Below are 17,964 nucleotides of genomic sequence, written 5' to 3'. Positions count from 1 at the left end.
TAAAAGTTCTCCTTGAAAAAGGAAGGTAAAAGGGTACATATTTGCTTGCCAACGATCCGGCCATCTGAATGCAAGGTCTCCATGGAATTGGTCTACCCCCGGAAGATATGCCAATGTGAGAGAGAGAGAGAGAGAGAGAGAGAGAGAGAGAGAGAGAGAGAGAGAGAGAGAGAGAGAGAGAGAGAGAGAGAGAGAAGAGGGGATATAATGCCTCTGGAGGTCATGTTTGCACTTTGCACACACTACGATATTTGTGTAACTTGCTAAATTTGTATTGGTATTGCTTATTCCACTCCATTTTATGCAACCAAAAAAGCCACGTGTATTGACATTTTTACTCCACGTCATAATAACAGCGCTTAAATACTACCTAATTTGTAAATGAATACATCGTTAATTAATTTTTAGGTCAATACAACGCTAATAATACATTCTAGCTTATTTCATAATATTCTGATAATTTAACTGATAATCTTTTACCTCCATGTAAAAATTTATTCAAATTAAAAAAACATCTGTTATTTGATATTCTTTATGTGATATAAAATGGTAAATACAAGTAAGATTGGATTCCGCTAAATTAGTCAACCCGGTATTTAAAGAAAAGTTGAGTTGTGTTTTTTTTGTCTTGTAGTTAACTTTTGTTGTTTAGTTCAAAAGAGCGAGGACTAAATTTACAAAAACCAAAGAAACATATCGAAGAGTAATTAAAAAAGAAAGAGTAAAGGAGTTGTTTTCTCCCATGCAATTACTTGGTTTACATTAACATATTTATGGCATATATGTAGCAAAGCGTGTCAGTGTGAATATGAATTGAAAACTCAAAGATTGAATTCAATCTCTCGTCACAATATGAGGGTGCTATCCACACATTATTTGTTACCTTGTATACACTTTTTTTTTTTCAATTTTCGACAGTCAGATCAAATGAATTAGAGAAAACCAAATAACATAAATTAACAAAGAGTATTTGAAAGGTAAAATTTAGTGTGTCGATAGCACCGCCTTAATCTTTGACAATAAGATCAAACTAGCAGACCACCTCATGTCATTTTAAAATAGAAAAAAAAATGAAAGAGTCAATCTTCCAGTTTTGTTTATTTAGCATGAAACAAACAGATATTGATCGGTAGCTTAGTGTGTGATCAAAGCGAAGGCCAGACTGATAGTGTTGCGCAAAATTCATGTTGGTATGGACGCTAATTGGTTTGTTGTTAGTTCCTTTTTAGAGTCGGCACTACTCGTCAAAAGTATCATTATGTTTATTATATTAAAATTTTGCTTAATAGTTCTCTGATGCTAATTTGCGTAGTGCTTGTCCCTTTCTTTAGGAATGGAGTTTCTTTGAATATGGAGTGCCGCCTCAGTCCTCTAAATTTGCTTGTAAATGATTTCAAGACTCGGATGTGTTCCTTTGCTTATTCTTAAGCATGTCTCGCCTTCAAATCCACCAATACGGTAACAATTAGTTTGGCCAAATTAGCCTTTATGTTTTATTAATATTTATTTGGATTGAGAACCTCTGTCTTCTTTAATATTTGAATCAATTTTTAATATATTATAATCAAGGTTCTAAAAGACGCTAGGCTCTAGTCGGGCGGCGGGGTCTAGGCGGGCCGCCTAGGTAGATTAGACGGATTTAATTAAATCTATTATATTTCGTGTAAATAATTGTTTGTTTATATTTAAAATATATATGATTTCGTCATAAATTACAAAATAGAATGACATATATATTATGAGCTATTAGAACACAATGAAAACATGGAAAACAAGTATATAATGTGTGTCGCAAGTTCGCAACCTAGGGGGTGTCTAGGCGGGTCTGAATAGGTAGGCGGGTGCCTAGGCGGTCTAGGCGGGCTTTCTTAATTTTCAAACGTCTAGGTATTAATCGGGACGGTGACCAACCGTCTAACGCTTAGGTGGGAATTTTTAGAACAGTAATTATAATAAAACTCTATTTCCTTAAAAATAAAAAATAAAAAAATGGCCTAATTAACTGGTTCCTTGAACGCAAAGGAAGTTTCATTGGTAGAAGAATGCTCGACAATCCTGCCCCCCTCCTCGCACCTACTGGCCTTGCCTTACAAACCCATCTCTCTCTTCTCTCTCTCTCTCTCTCTCTCTCTCTCTCTCTCTCTCTCTCTCTCTCTCTTAAAATACTAGAAAATGAAATATTCAACCAGATTATCAAGCATTCGTACAATATACATTAGCATTTCTTATGCTAGATAGCTTTTTGGTTTACATTTTATAGCACATTTGAGCTGTCAAGCTTCAAAACCCTCAACACTCCTCTCTCTCTCTCTCTCTCTCTCTCTCTCTCTAAAAAACACAGAAAACCTAGCTACTTTATTCCCACAATTTCAGATCAAATTCTCTATCTTCTTTGTTCCCCATGCACTACTCTCTAATTTTCATCTTCTCTCTCCCCTTCCATGGCTTCCAAGCTTCTTATCCCTCGCCTTTTTAGTCTCATGCTTTGGCTCTCATTGCTCTTCTTATCCGTCCACGGTTGGTTTCATCTCGTTTCCAAAAATAGCCACATAAACCCTACGCAAGCAGCAGCATATCCTCTCAGCAGCTCCGATCGTCGTTACACTTTGAGCAACCGGAAAGTACTACTGGCTTCTAAATTCGACTTTTCCCCATTTGTCCACCGGCACCGGCATCATCAGAAGCATCATCCTTACAAACATGTGCCTGTGCGGCCGGAGCCGGGCGGAACGGAGATCGATCGTTATGGTTCCGAAATGCGCATTGTTCCCACCGGTCCAAACCCATTGCACCATTGATCACAAGGTTTTTTCATTTTTTATTTTTTATTTTTAACTTTTTCCATAAGCTTTTGTGTATTATTCATGAATTTGTAATCAAATATTCTTCCAAAGGGAAAATAAATATCATAATAATAGTGAAATATTTCTGAATTTTTTTACTAGTATTTTTTCGATTAATTTGGAGGAGTTTTCACGAATTTTTTACTTTTATTATTCATGAAAAATCCTCCCAATTAATCGAAAAAATTTCATATACACTCCATTCATATGATCATCATGTGCATGTCTGACTGTAATGTGAACGAATACTTGTTTAACATTTTTTTTTTGAGACAACCTTTGCATTATTTGGTATTATTGAATGTTTTATTACCTAAATTTCAAAATTAACTACGGAGATTTCACCGTGCAACACGCTAATCATCATGGGTGATATAGTGCTGGGAGAGAAATTTCATGCACGTCCTAGATTCAATTTTTGGTGTTAGTGAATTACACGATGGTGGTCAGAGAAGCTGGAATGCATTATCAGTTTTTCCAACTACTGAAAAGTGTATTGTCGTAACAAAACAACCAATTAGTCATTTTTTAACAAGAAAAAAAAAACAACACGCTAATCGACCGATCATTGAATATTCTGACCAGAAATAGAGGAAAGGTCGATCGATCTCACTCAATTACATGATTTCTTGGCTGTCTTTACTCTAATTAATAATTGATTTTAGGTATGCAAAATGAAAGCAACTAGAGTGGTTGTGAAGGCACGGCATGTCAATTTTCACGGTAATCAAAATATGAGCAACAGAAATGAATTCATATTTTATTATTGAGCTTTGCTATGAATCAGCACGATGAGACTTGAAACAGCAATTCGAAATTAAATATATAAATCAGATTTTAATTTTCTACTACCTGATGCATGGCTGATGCAAGGCTTACTAGAAAGGGTTGACTTAAGACACAAATTAATTTGAAGACTATAAAATTTGAAGATATGAATTGATGGAAGATCATGCATCCAACATCACCAGCTACAGTTCTATGTATAGAAGAATGATTTACGTGAAACGAGAAGGTTAAAGTCTTCCTCTACTGAATAATGACAGCAAACACATGCCAAATATTGATTCGATCATCAAACTTTCAGTTTCAGGGTAGGACCCTCTTGTTTTTGTGAGCTTTATGATCTTGATTCAATTTTTTCAACATGGGGTTTGGTATTTGCGAAGAAGGAGGTCAAAATATGTTAAACACACATGCCTTCTCCCATTAGACTTTGGCTTATTTGCCGCTAATCTGGAGTTCACACGTGATTAACGCTCATTTGGCTTTAGGACATCCAATGACCCATCCTCTGGTCATGTGTGATATGAAAGTTTTGGTCAATGATGATTCATACTGTTGTGTGAAATTAGAAAAAAGTAGCAAGTCTTCTTTTGGGTTGTGAATTGGGGGTGTGGGAATTCTAGAGATTCCTATATCTTAGTCATTTATCGTGTATCGTAGGCCTGGCAATTCCTGACACGACCCGATAACCCGACACGACACGACACGAAATTAACAGGTGTTCGAGTCGACACGATAACGAAACGGGTCGTTATCGGGTAACCCGATAAGCACCTGTTAAGATAACGGGTTTGTTCGGGTATACACGTGGGTAACACGATACACGATAAGCAGAATATTAATTTAATAATTTATAACCCTAAAAAAATACTATAATAATTATAGATATATATATTAAATTAACTATAATAATTATAATAATTATATATACTATAATAATTATACCCAAAATATTAACTATAATAATTATATATATATATATATTAAATTTTATACCCCTAAAAACTTTAATAATTATACATACAAAATAAATAGATTTAAATATACTTAATAAATATATATATATATATACACACACACCATTGAACTTCATGGGATACTCATTCTACGAAACTAATTTCAACGATCCAACCGTCAAACATGTTTGTATATACTTCGAGATCGCATACGCCAAAAATTGCAAAAAACAAACATTCAGAGATCAATTAACGGGACAAAACTTTTCGACGGTTATAAAAAGAAAAATCACGATTTAACGGTCATTTTAACTCTGATTTTGATGATTTTTTGCAGCTACACTCCTTGACCCTAAATGAATACAATGATTGAATTCGATCTTCAATTTAAAATATTTACACTAGTGGATACCACAAAATCTTATGTTATACTTAATAAAAGTATGAATAAACTCTTAAGTATTAGTGAATCTATTGTTTTGATGGGATACTCATTCTACAAAACTAGTTTCAATGATCCAACCGTCAAACATGTTTGTATATACTTCGAGATCGCATACGCCAAAAATTGCAAAAAACAAACATTCTGAGATCAAGTAATGGGACAAAAGTTTTCGACGGTTATAAACGAAAAATCACGATTTAGCGGTTAATTTAACTCCGATTTTGATGATTTTTTACAAGTACACTCCTTGACCCTATATGAATACAAGTAATGAATTCGATCTTCAATTTAAAATATTTACACTAGTGGATACCACAAAATCTTATATTATACTTAATAAAAGTATGAATAAACTATTAAGTATTAGTGAATCTATTGTTTTGATGGGATACTCATTCTACGAAACTAGTTTCAAAGATCCAACCGTCAAACATGTTTTTATATACTTCGAGATCGCATACGTCAAAAATTACAAAAAACAAACATTCAGAGATCAATTAACGGGACAAAACTTTTTGACGGTTATAAAAAGAAAAATAACGATTTAACGGTCATTTTAACTCTGATTTTGAGGATTTTTTGCAGCTACACTCCTTGACCTTATATGAATACAATGATTGAATTCGATCTTCAATTTAAAATATTTACACTAGTGGATACCACAAAATCTTATATTATACTTAATAAAAGTATGAATAAACTATTTAGTATTAGTGAATCTATTGTTTTGATGGGATACTCATTCTACGAAACTAGTTTCAATGATCCAACCGTCAAACATGTTTATATATACTTCGAGATCGCATACGTCAAAACTTACAAAAAACAAACATTCAGAGATCAAGTAACGAGACAAAACTTTTCGACGGTTATAAACGAAAAATCACGATTTAACGGTCATTTTAACTCCGATTTTGATGATTTTTTACAACTACACTCCTTGACCCTATATGAATACAATGATTGAATTCGATCTTCAATTTAAAATATTTACACTAGTGGATACCACAAAATCTTTTGTTATACTTAATAAAAGTATGAATAAACTCTTAAGTATTAGTGAATCTATTGTTTTGATGGGATACTCATTCTACGAAACTAGTTTCAATGATCCAACCGTCAAACATGTTTTTATATATTTCGAGATCGCATACGCCAAAAATTACAAAAAACAAACATTCAGAGAGCAAGTAACGAGACAAAACTTTTCGACGGTTATAAACGAAAAATCACAATTTAACGGTTAATTTAACTCCGATTTTGATGATTTTTTACAAATACACTCCTTGACCTTATATGAATACAATGATTGAATTCGATCTTCAATTTAAAATATTTACACTAGTGGATACCACAAAATCTTATATTATACTTAATAAAAGTATGAATAAATTCTTAAGTATTAGTGAATCTATTGTTTTAATGGGATACTCATTCTACAAAACTAGTTTCAATGATCCAACCGTCAAACATGTTTGTATATATTTTGAGATCGCATACGCCAAAAATTGCAAAAAAAAAACATTCAGAGAGCAAGTAACGGGACAAAACTTTTCAACGGTTATAAACGAAAAATCATGATTTAACGGTTAATTTAACTCCGATTTTGATGATTTTTTACAACTACACTCCTTGACCTTATATGAATACAATGATTGAATTCGATCTTCAATTTAAAATATTTACACTAGTGGATACCACAAAATCTTATGTTATACTTAATAAAAGTATGAATAAACTATTAAATATTAGTTAATCTATTGTTTTGATGGGATACTCATTCTATGAAACTAGTTTCAAAGATCCAACCGTCAAACATGTTTGTATATACTTCGAGATCCCATACGTCAAAAATTACAAAAAACAAACATTCAGAGATCAATTAACGGGACAAAACTTTTCGACGGTTATAAAAAGAAAAATCACGATTTAACGGTCATTTTAACTCTGATTTTGATGATTTTTTGCAGCTACACTCCTTGACCTTATATGAATACAATGATTGAATTCGATCTTCAATTTAAAATATTTACACTAGTGGAAACCACAAAATCTTATATTATACTTAATAAAAATATGAATAAACTATTACGTATTAGTGAATCTATTGTTTTAATGGGATACTCATTCTACGAAACTAGTTTCAATGATCCAACCGTCAAACATGTTTTTATATATTTCGAGATCGCATACGCCAAAAATTACAAAAAACAAACATTCAGAGAGCAAGTAACGAGACAAAACTTTTCGACGGTTATAAACGAAAAATCACAATTTAACGGTTAATTTAACTCCGATTTTGATGATTTTTTACAAATACACTCCTTGACCTTATATGAATACAATGATTGAATTCGATCTTCAATTTAAAATATTTACACTAGTGGATACCACAAAATCTTATGTTATACTTAATAAAAATATGAATAAACTATTAAGTATTAGTGAATCTATTGTTTTAATGGGATACTCATTCTACAAAACTAGTTTCAATGATCCAACCGTCAAACATGTTTGTATATATTTTGAGATCGCATACGCCAAAAATTGCAAAAAAAAAACATTCAGAGAGCATGTAACGGGACAAAACTTTTCAACGGTTATAAACGAAAAATCATGATTTAACGGTTAATTTAACTCCGATTTTGATGATTTTTTACAACTACACTCCTTGACCTTATATGAATACAATGATTGAATTCGATCTTCAATTTAAAATATTTACACTAGTGGATACCACAAAATCTTATGTTATACTTAATAAAAGTATGAATAAACTATTAAATATTAGTTAATCTATTGTTTTGATGGGATACTCATTCTATGAAACTAGTTTCAAAGATCCAACCGTTAAACATGTTTGTATATACTTCGAGATCCCATACGTCAAAAATTACAAAAAACAAACATTCAGAGATCAATTAACGGGACAAAACTTTTCGACGGTTATAAACGAAAAATCACGATTTAACGGTTAATTTAACTCCGATTTTGATGATTTTTTACAACTACACTCCTTGACCTTATATGAATACAATGATTGAATTCGATCTTCAATTTAAAATATTTACACTAGTGGATACCACAAAATCTTATGTTTATACTTAATAAAAGTATGGTATAGTACTATTGTTTTATTTTTTTTCATAATTATTTTGGTAAACTTCTCATAATTTGAATGATTTTTAATGTTTGGTTTTTCTATGCTTAGTTTATGCAGAAGATAGTTATGACGTGGAAAACCTTACTGAAAACATTATCAACATAACTCTTGAAGGCAATAGATCAAGCCAAAGTTCCAATGCAATTTCATGATGATCGATGTAAATCGAGGATTTTGTAAATTGAGGTTTACACTTTTGAGAAAAATTTCACAACCTTGAAAACAAAAACTGTTTCATTTTGCATATCCTTGCACATTTAAAATTTGTAATAGATTAGTAGTGTATGTATTATTTTTTTATTAGGCTCTTATTTTCGAGTGTAGATGTAGTACTTAAACGACAAATGTGTTTTAATGTTTTGAAGTAATATTTATGTGGCAATGTGTGGTATGTGCAAATTTAAGAAAAAAAATATATTTTTCTTAACGGGTCATAACGGGTCATAACGGGTCGGGTCACTTTACCCGTTGGGTAAAGTGACACGACCTGTTAAGGACCCGTTAAGATAACGGGTGTGACACGACACGACCCGTTAAGATAACAGGTGTTACACGAAAACGACACGAACACGACTGACACGACCCGTTTGCCAGGCCTAGTGTATCGTGCGATTAGAAATCATTTGATTTTTTTATTTAAAATTAAACACAAATAGTATCTGACGAAAATTGACCACACAATATACAATGAACAGCTAAAATGTGAAGATCCTTAAGATTCCTACAAAGTGGATCCGGAGATGATCATCTTCCCTTTTGGGTTGTGAATCCCCAATCTAAGTTCGAACTCCCACGAATACATTTTTTGGGGTCACCGACTCTTCCCTCATCTTTAGTGGTCATACCACCAAAGATGAGGGATATAATCTGAAATTAAGAAATGGTTTATGTATACTTTATTTCTATTATAACATATCCACTTTAATACCAGTAGTGAATCCCACCGACAAAAGTGCAGATAATAGGGGTTTCGTTGCTTGTAATATTACATTTGTTGATTATATTAATGATGTTTTATATATGTATGTGAGATCGATTTGTATTAGAAAAGTACTAGTGATCAGCAATGTGTAGAGTAAAATACATTTTTTAAGTTTCGTATATGATATCATCTTATGAGGTGACATCCCAAAAAAACAAAAAACAAAAAAACACAACTAATAAAAAAAAAAAAAAGGGCGGCTAGCCAATTTAATGAAAGGACAAGACTTTGTATTTTATGAAGCTTCTACAAGGAGGATAACATATCCATATGAACCAACTGTCAACCTCATTGTCACCTGGTTGGATCTAAATCAATGGAGGTATCCCATCACAAATCAAGGGCAGACTAATCCTCCTTTCCATGAAGTTCCGGTACCACATGAGATGGCAGTGTACATTTGGCTTCCAGGTTAAATGGTACTCCAAAACAGAGTCAGTGATCCCAAGAAATGCATTCGTTGGAGTTCGAACTCGAATTGGGGATTCCAAAGCTTTGCTCACTTTCCACTTAGTACTAAGGTCTAACAATATTTATCTTCACTTGTAAAGTAAGAGATCTTAAATTCGAATCTCGTTAAATAACGAATTCGATATCAATTTTTCATGTATTTTAAGCATGGGCTAATTTTGTCAGAATACAAGCCTACTAATAATTGGGTGGGAACTGTTAAATTTAGGCCCAAACTAATAGACCTTGGGCTTGAAAAACCTAAGAAAATGGTTCTTATGGCATATAGCCCAGGGTGAGCCGCAAAGGTGCCCAACAATCAATCTGACATAAAGATAAGTCATTAGGGGATGGGGCATACATTTTGTTATTTGCAACTTATGAAACTTGTTGGTCATACATGTATCAAATTATTAGAAGAACTCCCCTGAAATTTTATTATAAACTAATCACGCACGCATTGGCATGTAAATAATGTATAATATATTTGAGATGTCGTCATAATAGAATTCTCAAATCATAAAACTAATTGACAATATAGGGAATAACCCAACTTCTTATAAGCTTTTGCAAAGTTTTTCCTTTTACTGATGTAAGACTCTTTTACCTTTACATTCTCACACGCTCCTCATATATGACGAATTTTCAAGCCAAACACGTGGAAAACACAAATTGGGTGACGTCGAGCATGTGTGGCCGTTGAGCTTCACATGTGGGCTAACCTACTCTGATACCATGAAGAAAGTTGAGATTCCACCATAAAACCATTGGCAATATAGAGAGTAGTTCAACCTCTTATAAGTCCTTACAAAGTTTTTCATTATTTTATCGATGTGGGACTTTTTTACCTTCCCATCCTCACATCAATCTATTCTTCTGGGGGCCAAAAGACTCACAAAAGGCATTTCATTTTCTCCGTGACTAACATCGTGTAGTTCACACGCGCTAGGAATCGAACTCAGAACGTGTCATATGCAATACATGCTTGAAATTTTTCCCCAACTACTAAATCACCTCATGGTGGTTTATGAATCAAAATTGATATCCTACTATATGTTGGTCAGAAGCCTAGCTCAACCGGCATCAATCTACAATCTCTGTGAGTTTGTGACATCAGTCTAAACTATATTAAAGAAATAGTTTACGCGATCACTGAAAGATTATAATTTAATGACTAAATATTCACCTAAATCTAAGTGTTTAAAATAATCTGATTTAACCCTTCTCTTTCATGTCAACTTTGCTAGAAAAAGATCCTCACCGGATCATTTTCCTAGGGATCCTAGGGATCCCGCAATCGTGTTTGTTCATCATACATCGTGCGGTTAATTTTCGTTAGGTATTTATATTTGAATTTAAAATTTTAAAATTTAAATTATTTATGACCGCACATTATACGATGAACTGATATAATTGCAGGATCCCCAAGATCTCTAAGAAAAGGATTTGGTGAGGATCCTTTTCCAACATTGCCGCCATCGATCGCAAGTGATTATGCCACTTAATTTACTTAGTGGCCATTATAATGACTTGTGTATGAGAGGTACATTTACCCTTCGGACTAATATGTCACTCAAAAGTGTGGCTTAATTAGTTCTTTGTATATCTCATATCCTAAGTTGACTAATATTGGCATGATATATGCGTGAAACTGAATAAAATGAGACTTTTAATTACTATTTCATTTTTTAGGCTTTCAGTTTTCACCTTTTTCGTCTGAGACAAGAGAAAATTGTATCAGGGAAAAGGTTGTGTGTGGGAGGGAGAAAACAACTTTAAATAGCTTTTGGTTATAGGGGAAAGGGTTGTATATGGTCGGGAGAAAATAATTTTAAATAGTCTTTGGTTTTAAATTTTCATTATTTTGTGATCATTCTCTGCACATTTCTTCTTCATTCATCCGCTCTTTTATATTCCTTATTTTTATAAGAAAAACTAATGAAAATGGTTTAAAAACTTTGAGTTTTAACGATAAGAACAAAATAAAGAGCAAAATGAATAGTACCATGATTGACTTTTTAGTGTAAAAATGTGATTTTTTATTAAAGTGAACAGTACTATAAGATTTTCGTTAAAGTTTCCTTTTTTTCTAATGTATTTGTTCTCTATTTCTCACACACAAAAAAATTAAAAATTAAAAAACAAAATAATTATCAAATGAACCATAATATATATTATAGCTTATAAGCCTTACCTGACCTAATAAACCACTCTATAAATTGCTAATTATTCATCACACAAATATTAGAGATGGAAGGTAGCCTACCACTACATGTCCCTTCAAAGTATTCATGCATGATTTCAATCTGCCAAATTTGTCTCATGCTGCTCATATTAGGGTTTCCAATTTTAAATCCTACTGCTGATCATAATTCAAACCTTTATGAAACCCTAAAATGAAAACTGTACGTATGCGGAAATCAGGGACCAAACGATTGTATGGGCTACAGCCTGTGAGTTTTGTGTTTTCTCCCTATTAATTCCAACCTAGCTCATGCACATATTTTGATTAGATTTTTCAATTTGTTCGGAACACGGGCACATACGTTATTTGTTATTGTACAAATGGAGGGATTATAAAAAATAAAAATAAAAATAAAAACTTCCTCCACTTGTATATAATAACATAAGGTGTATCGTCCCGTGTTTTGAACACATTGAAAAATCAATCCATATTTTAAACTTTTTCTTTGTGGGCCAAGACAAATCGAATTTTGTTCTTGTACCATGAGATGGAGGATGACAAGTGGATTAAACCATGGGATGGAAATGGAGAAGGAGAAGGAGCACTTGATAACCATTTTACTATACCCCATGTTTACTTAATAAAATCTCCCTTAAATCTTAAATCTCCAATATAATCTTATGGCATTTATAATGTGCTAGAACATAATTAATTATGCTCTCAGTTTTCAAGTTAAATTTTAGCTAAAATGATTAAAAGCCTATAAAAAATTTACACCCTAAAACCCTTAGCTTTGTCTCGCAAAATTAGAAAACTCCTACAAGTAATAGATTTTTTTTTTTTTTTTTTTTTTTTTTTTTTTGGTACGAGGGAATTTTATTGATAAGAAAAAAGAAGTTACACCTAGACAGGGGGGGACATAAACCTAACCCCTCATAGAACAAGAGAAAAGAAATACAAAAGAAAAGGGGGGGACATGCACCTTACCCCTTTTGAGAAAGGAAATGCCAGAAAAAGAGGGGGGACATAGACCGTACCCCTCTTGGAAAAGAAAATACAAGGAAAAGACTAGGCGGACATACGCCCAAACCCTTCTATAAACCTTAAAAGGTAATAACCTGCAAAACAAACTGCAAAACAAAAGGGAATCCAAAAAGGTTAGGAAAAGAAAGGAGAAGACACATCAAGAAGAGGAGACAAACCTGTAGGTTGGCATGCCCAAGAAATCTGAGTGCAGAGGAGGGAGGATCTCAATTGGGGGAGTGGAATGCCAGACAAGTGAAGATGATAGAAGCCCTAAATTGGCTAATTTGTCAGCAACAACATTCCCTTCTCGAAAAATATGAGAGCAACGAATGTCTTGCTATGCGGAGCTCCATGCTGTCATCCTTGCTGTCGAATTGGCCATCGTACCTTCTTTATGATAAGGTACAAATTAAACATAGGTACAAACTAATATATACAATTTTTATATACAATTCGACAGCAAGGATTTGTTATGTACAATTTTTTATATACAATTTTTCCTTTCATTGTGAAGGTTTGTGCAGTTTAATCAACAATGTCTTGCTAATAAATTGTGTACTTGATAGATAGTATAAAGAGACGAATGAGACTTGCTTATAATTTTGTCAAAACATTATCGATTTGTTAAAAAAAAAAAAAAAACAGTTAGCTTGTAAGGTGATGGAGGTCACCAAATATTAAATTCCTGATGACCAGTTATTTAGTTTCTGACTTTGAGTAGTTAGATATATGGTAGAAAATCGAGGGAGCTAATATTTGTGGTGCCCAAACGAGAGCAAGATTAATGCTTCATGACTAGTACTACTTAATTAGAGGTTGGGAGATGATGCCAGAAGATTATACGAGAAAAAAGTCAATAGAAGTATGAAAGCGGCCGTGCAAGGCCAGGTCGCAATTTGGTGGGTTCCTAAATGAATGAGATACGCAAACACATTTCCAAGTTGCAATAATTAGTCCAACATAAGACTTTAGCACTAATGTATCTGGAACTGCCGCTTTTAACTATGATAAGTGAGTTAACTATTGATATGACGTGGAAATAGACCCTTTTTTTATTTTTTATTTATCAATCTTCAATTCGAATTATGGGAGTTGGCCATGCCCAAATTCACCTTAACTGCAGGGGTGAGATGCCGAAGGCAAGACTAGTGACTGAAGTAAAGTCGTAACAAGGTAGTCGTATTAGAAGGTGCGGCTGGATCACCTCCTTTTTATGGAGAGCTAATGCTTGTTGGCGTCGCCGGCATCCTTAAATCAAAGGCGCAGGTTGATCTTTATGGTTGAGGCTACATTCATTTTGGCACGCGGGAAGGGCTTACTTTCCTAGTGGCTCGGCTTGGTCTCGCTCCCTTTCCGCACTATTCCTCACCAAGAATTCCTCAGACATGGCCTGCTGCCGCTAAGGATCCTTTGCTGCCTCACTATAATTTTTTGCCTCCAACCACAATTAGGATACAAACTTGCTTACACTCTTAAAATGTTATCATAGTATTCTGAATCAAATAACACGCCATTACATATTTAAAATTTGGGATACTTTGGATGCGGTCCCTAATCCTTAACATTGTTTGACTAAAACCTTAATGATATTCAAAGTTTGATCAAAGTCCCTTGACTTTGTACACCTCATTATATATATTACAATCAATATTTATATTTTTATAGTTTTGACATTAATTGTTTGATATTTTATGAGATTTATAATCCTATAAATTTAAAATCCCTCATTATAATACTATTAGAAATGGTTACAATAAAAAAATTCAAACATTTTGATTGAATAAATGGATAAAAACTATGTAAAAATAAGAAATAATAAATGGCAAAAGAATGTATCCATAGTGTTAAACAAATTGGCGCATTTTCACATATAACAAAGTGGTACATTAATAAAGAAGAATGGGTACATTATAAATAACTTAGGGTACATATAAAAGATTAAAAAATTATGAGTACAAATGAATTTTTAAAAAATATAGGCGCTAAAAGAAATTAATACATGGGTACAAAATAAAACTAAAAAGAAAATACTACAAATTTAAAAAATGTTGCAAATTAAAAGTGGGTACAAACTAAAAATATAAATATATGATACAAAGTTTAGGCATAAAACATACCATATGTAATTTTTCTATCATTGATTAAATATACAATGTCACATGACGGTATACACATGGGTACAAACACAAACAAAACTTTAAAAAATATGGGCACAAAAATAAACTAATATATGGGTACAAATTAAAAATAGGTACAAACTAAAAATAAAATATATGATAAAAAATTTAGCCATAAATATAAATATACTAATTGTAACATTTTTAACTCTAAAGGAATATATTTAAAAATAAAAATATTTTAATATTCAAATAATTAATGATATTATTAATACCCAAGGACCTTAATAAAAAATTAAAAATAAATAAGATTTTAATTAATGGAGTAGCAAACATAAGAATGTGAACCTAATTTCTTCTTAAAATTTTCACATACGGTCGCGTAATTGATGAAAAAGACCGCCAGCCACTTTGAAATTTTGTTTCTTGTCGGTCGTTCTCCACCACAAGTTACAAGCTTGGCGTGATTATGTCTTTGATCGCAAACCTCACTGAAACTAGTTGCAATGGGAGTTGACTCAACAACCATTTGGTCCTCCTCTCTTTCTCAGCTTAAGCTATTTGCATGCCAAGAGGTAAAAAGGTCTTCCAATCTACTCAGACCAAAACAAAATGGCCCTCAATCCACACGGACCAATCACGACCCTAGAAGTGGAACCCCATCTCATCTGCAAGTTACAAGTTGTAATTATATATCCAATTAATCCTGGCCCTCCACTTTGATATATTACATAAGCAAGATGCACACTTTTGTTAATTTGATTTTAATTACTATGACTCGGCACTCAGCAGGATTACAGTAGATATACTGTGGCTCTCAGGTGCCTGGAACATATTCCATTAAGTTCATCGGAAAAGTTTCTTTCAAAAACTCACACTTGTGTGAAAAAAAAAAAAAGTGCACACTTTTGTTAATTTGATTTTAATTACTATGACTCGGCACTCAGCAGGATTACAGTAGATATACTGTGGCTCTCAGGTGCCTGGAACATATTCCATTAAGTTCATCGGAAAAGTTTCTTTCAAAAACTCACACTTGTGTAAAAAAAAAAAAAAGTTTATATACCAAACACATCTTTGTAGATAAATATAAACTTTAAATTTAGCAATATAGGGACAACATTGTGTAATGAGATAAAAGGAAAGAAAACAAGTGGATTTTGAGAATAAATAATAAAGAAGATTATGGCGGAATTGGATCGTGCATTTGTAGTACAATTGATTTTAAATGCTATAGTAGATAATCACCCTCTAGAAAGTTTGGCAATGAATTGTTATGCTATCAAAGTTGGTCTTATAAAATTTGACATATTTATTGTGAAAATAATTTTTTTATTTTTTTTATGATGATTTGACTCGTTTGGGTTTGTCATGCAATTTGGGTCCAATCTTTTTTTAGTAAGCTCCTCCTTATTGTCGTCAGTTGCTAATTACAAATATAGCTAGAGTTTCGTGATATTCTTATGTAATCTTTCTTTTTCTTCTAGGCTTATGCTTCGTTGTCAACAAAAAAATAAAAGCAAATTATATGATTGTTAATTATTAAGCGATTATAATTGTTGTTTTTCTAGCATTGCCGATATCTGCTATCTATTAGATAAGAATAAACGACTCATACCATTTAAGAAAGTTTGTAATTTTCTTTAATGCTTTAGAATAGTACACAATACTTAAGATGTAAGAAACATCTACCGAAGGAAAGTTGGTAATTTTTTCATACTATAGGAAACAAAAATTTCAACCCCAACAAAAATTGAGATTTTATTTCCTTAATTTCCAACCCAAATTAAAATCCAAAAGCGAAATGCAACAAATATGAAAACAATCATAAACCCAAATACAATGCACTGGTTACGCAATTTTATGAGAATATAGAAATTTATTTGCTTTTTTGAGAAGTACATCAAAATATCAATGTGTCACACTACACCCTATCATTGCTCTCATGGTTCTTCACCAACTTCTTACCCTAGTGGAAGTCAACCCGAAAACCCACCGGTTCACCCCCTAACTCTTCCACCCAAAAAAGGAAAAAAATAATATACACCGGCAATAACCGGTCACCTAAACTCATACTTCATCCTATTTATACCCACCACCACACTTAAACACCTCTCTCATTGCACCCACCACCACCACCACCACCAAAACACCCCCATACGGTCATACCTCCAAACACCTCCCTCCCCGCCGATTTTCCTTCCGTCAGTATTTTAGACATACTGGAAAATCTCTAACATGGTTCGTCATCTGCATGCAAGCGCCGATTCCGACTCGGACTCGTCGATGCACCTGAAGTCCAAAACTCGTATGCTGGTCTCCATCTCGGCACTCCTTGCCATCGGCCGCCGCCTCTCGGGGAAGCTGAAAGCCACCAACTCCAAGCTGATAAAAAACAACAACCACTCGGATGTCTTGCCGAATAAGTCGCCGATGATGAGAAAGCCGAAGCAGCTGATGTCGACCATAAGCAACAAGGCCATCACCTTCCTGCACCTGAAAAAGATCGGCGAGGAATCGGATGGTAAGGCCCACGCCGCGGAGGAGGAGGAGTGGGGGGACGGTGGGGTATGGCAGAGGTCGATCCTGATGGGGGATAAGTGCGAGCCGTTGGATTTCTCGGGCGCCATTTACTACGATAGTAACGGGAAGAAACTTAACGGAGCTCCCCTCCGGTCCCCACGTGCAACTCCGATGCCGGGGTACCTCGAAAGGGTCAACCGAAACTGACGGCGCTGATGAATTTCAAGTGTTTCGTCGGAGAAAGCGAAATGCTTTCCGGCGTTAATTTGTCTGTTTTTTTAATATTTTTTTTTTTGTATAATTTTGGTTTTGTTTTCGTGGTTTGCAACTGTTGTGTCGTGACGTGTCACGCATGTGAATTCTTATTGGTGGGCGCATGTATGGGTTTTTAGGGCCACAGTCAACGTACGACGTCGTTGGCGTCGGAAGTAGGTAGTCGAACTTCCTCCCCCCCGTGTGTTTAGGGGCGGAGTCTTGTGTACATATTG

At 33.7% G+C, this 17,964-nt stretch overlaps 1 protein-coding gene across 1 annotated transcript; it reads left to right on the top strand.

The window, feature by feature from the left end:
• Positions 1-17,191: 17,191 nt before the first annotated feature.
• Positions 17,192-17,683, top strand: LOC103455583 (uncharacterized). Its single transcript, XM_008395167.4, has one exon. The coding sequence runs from the start codon at positions 17,192-17,194 to the stop codon at positions 17,681-17,683; it is 492 nt and encodes a 163-aa protein (XP_008393389.2).
• The last annotated feature ends 281 nt before the right edge of the window (positions 17,684-17,964 follow it).

Source organism: Malus domestica, chromosome 14 (genome assembly GCF_042453785.1).
Source record: "Malus domestica chromosome 14, GDT2T_hap1".
Taxonomy (NCBI): Eukaryota; Viridiplantae; Streptophyta; class Magnoliopsida; order Rosales; family Rosaceae; genus Malus; species Malus domestica.
Note: the sequence above shows the minus strand (reverse complement) of the source record. Positions and strands in the feature narration are given on the sequence as shown.

Excerpts from the sequence above, each read along its gene's own strand:
- LOC103455583 (XM_008395167.4), top strand. The coding sequence starts at position 17,192 with ATGGTTCGTCATCTGCATGCAAGCGCCGATTCCGACTCGGACTCGTCG.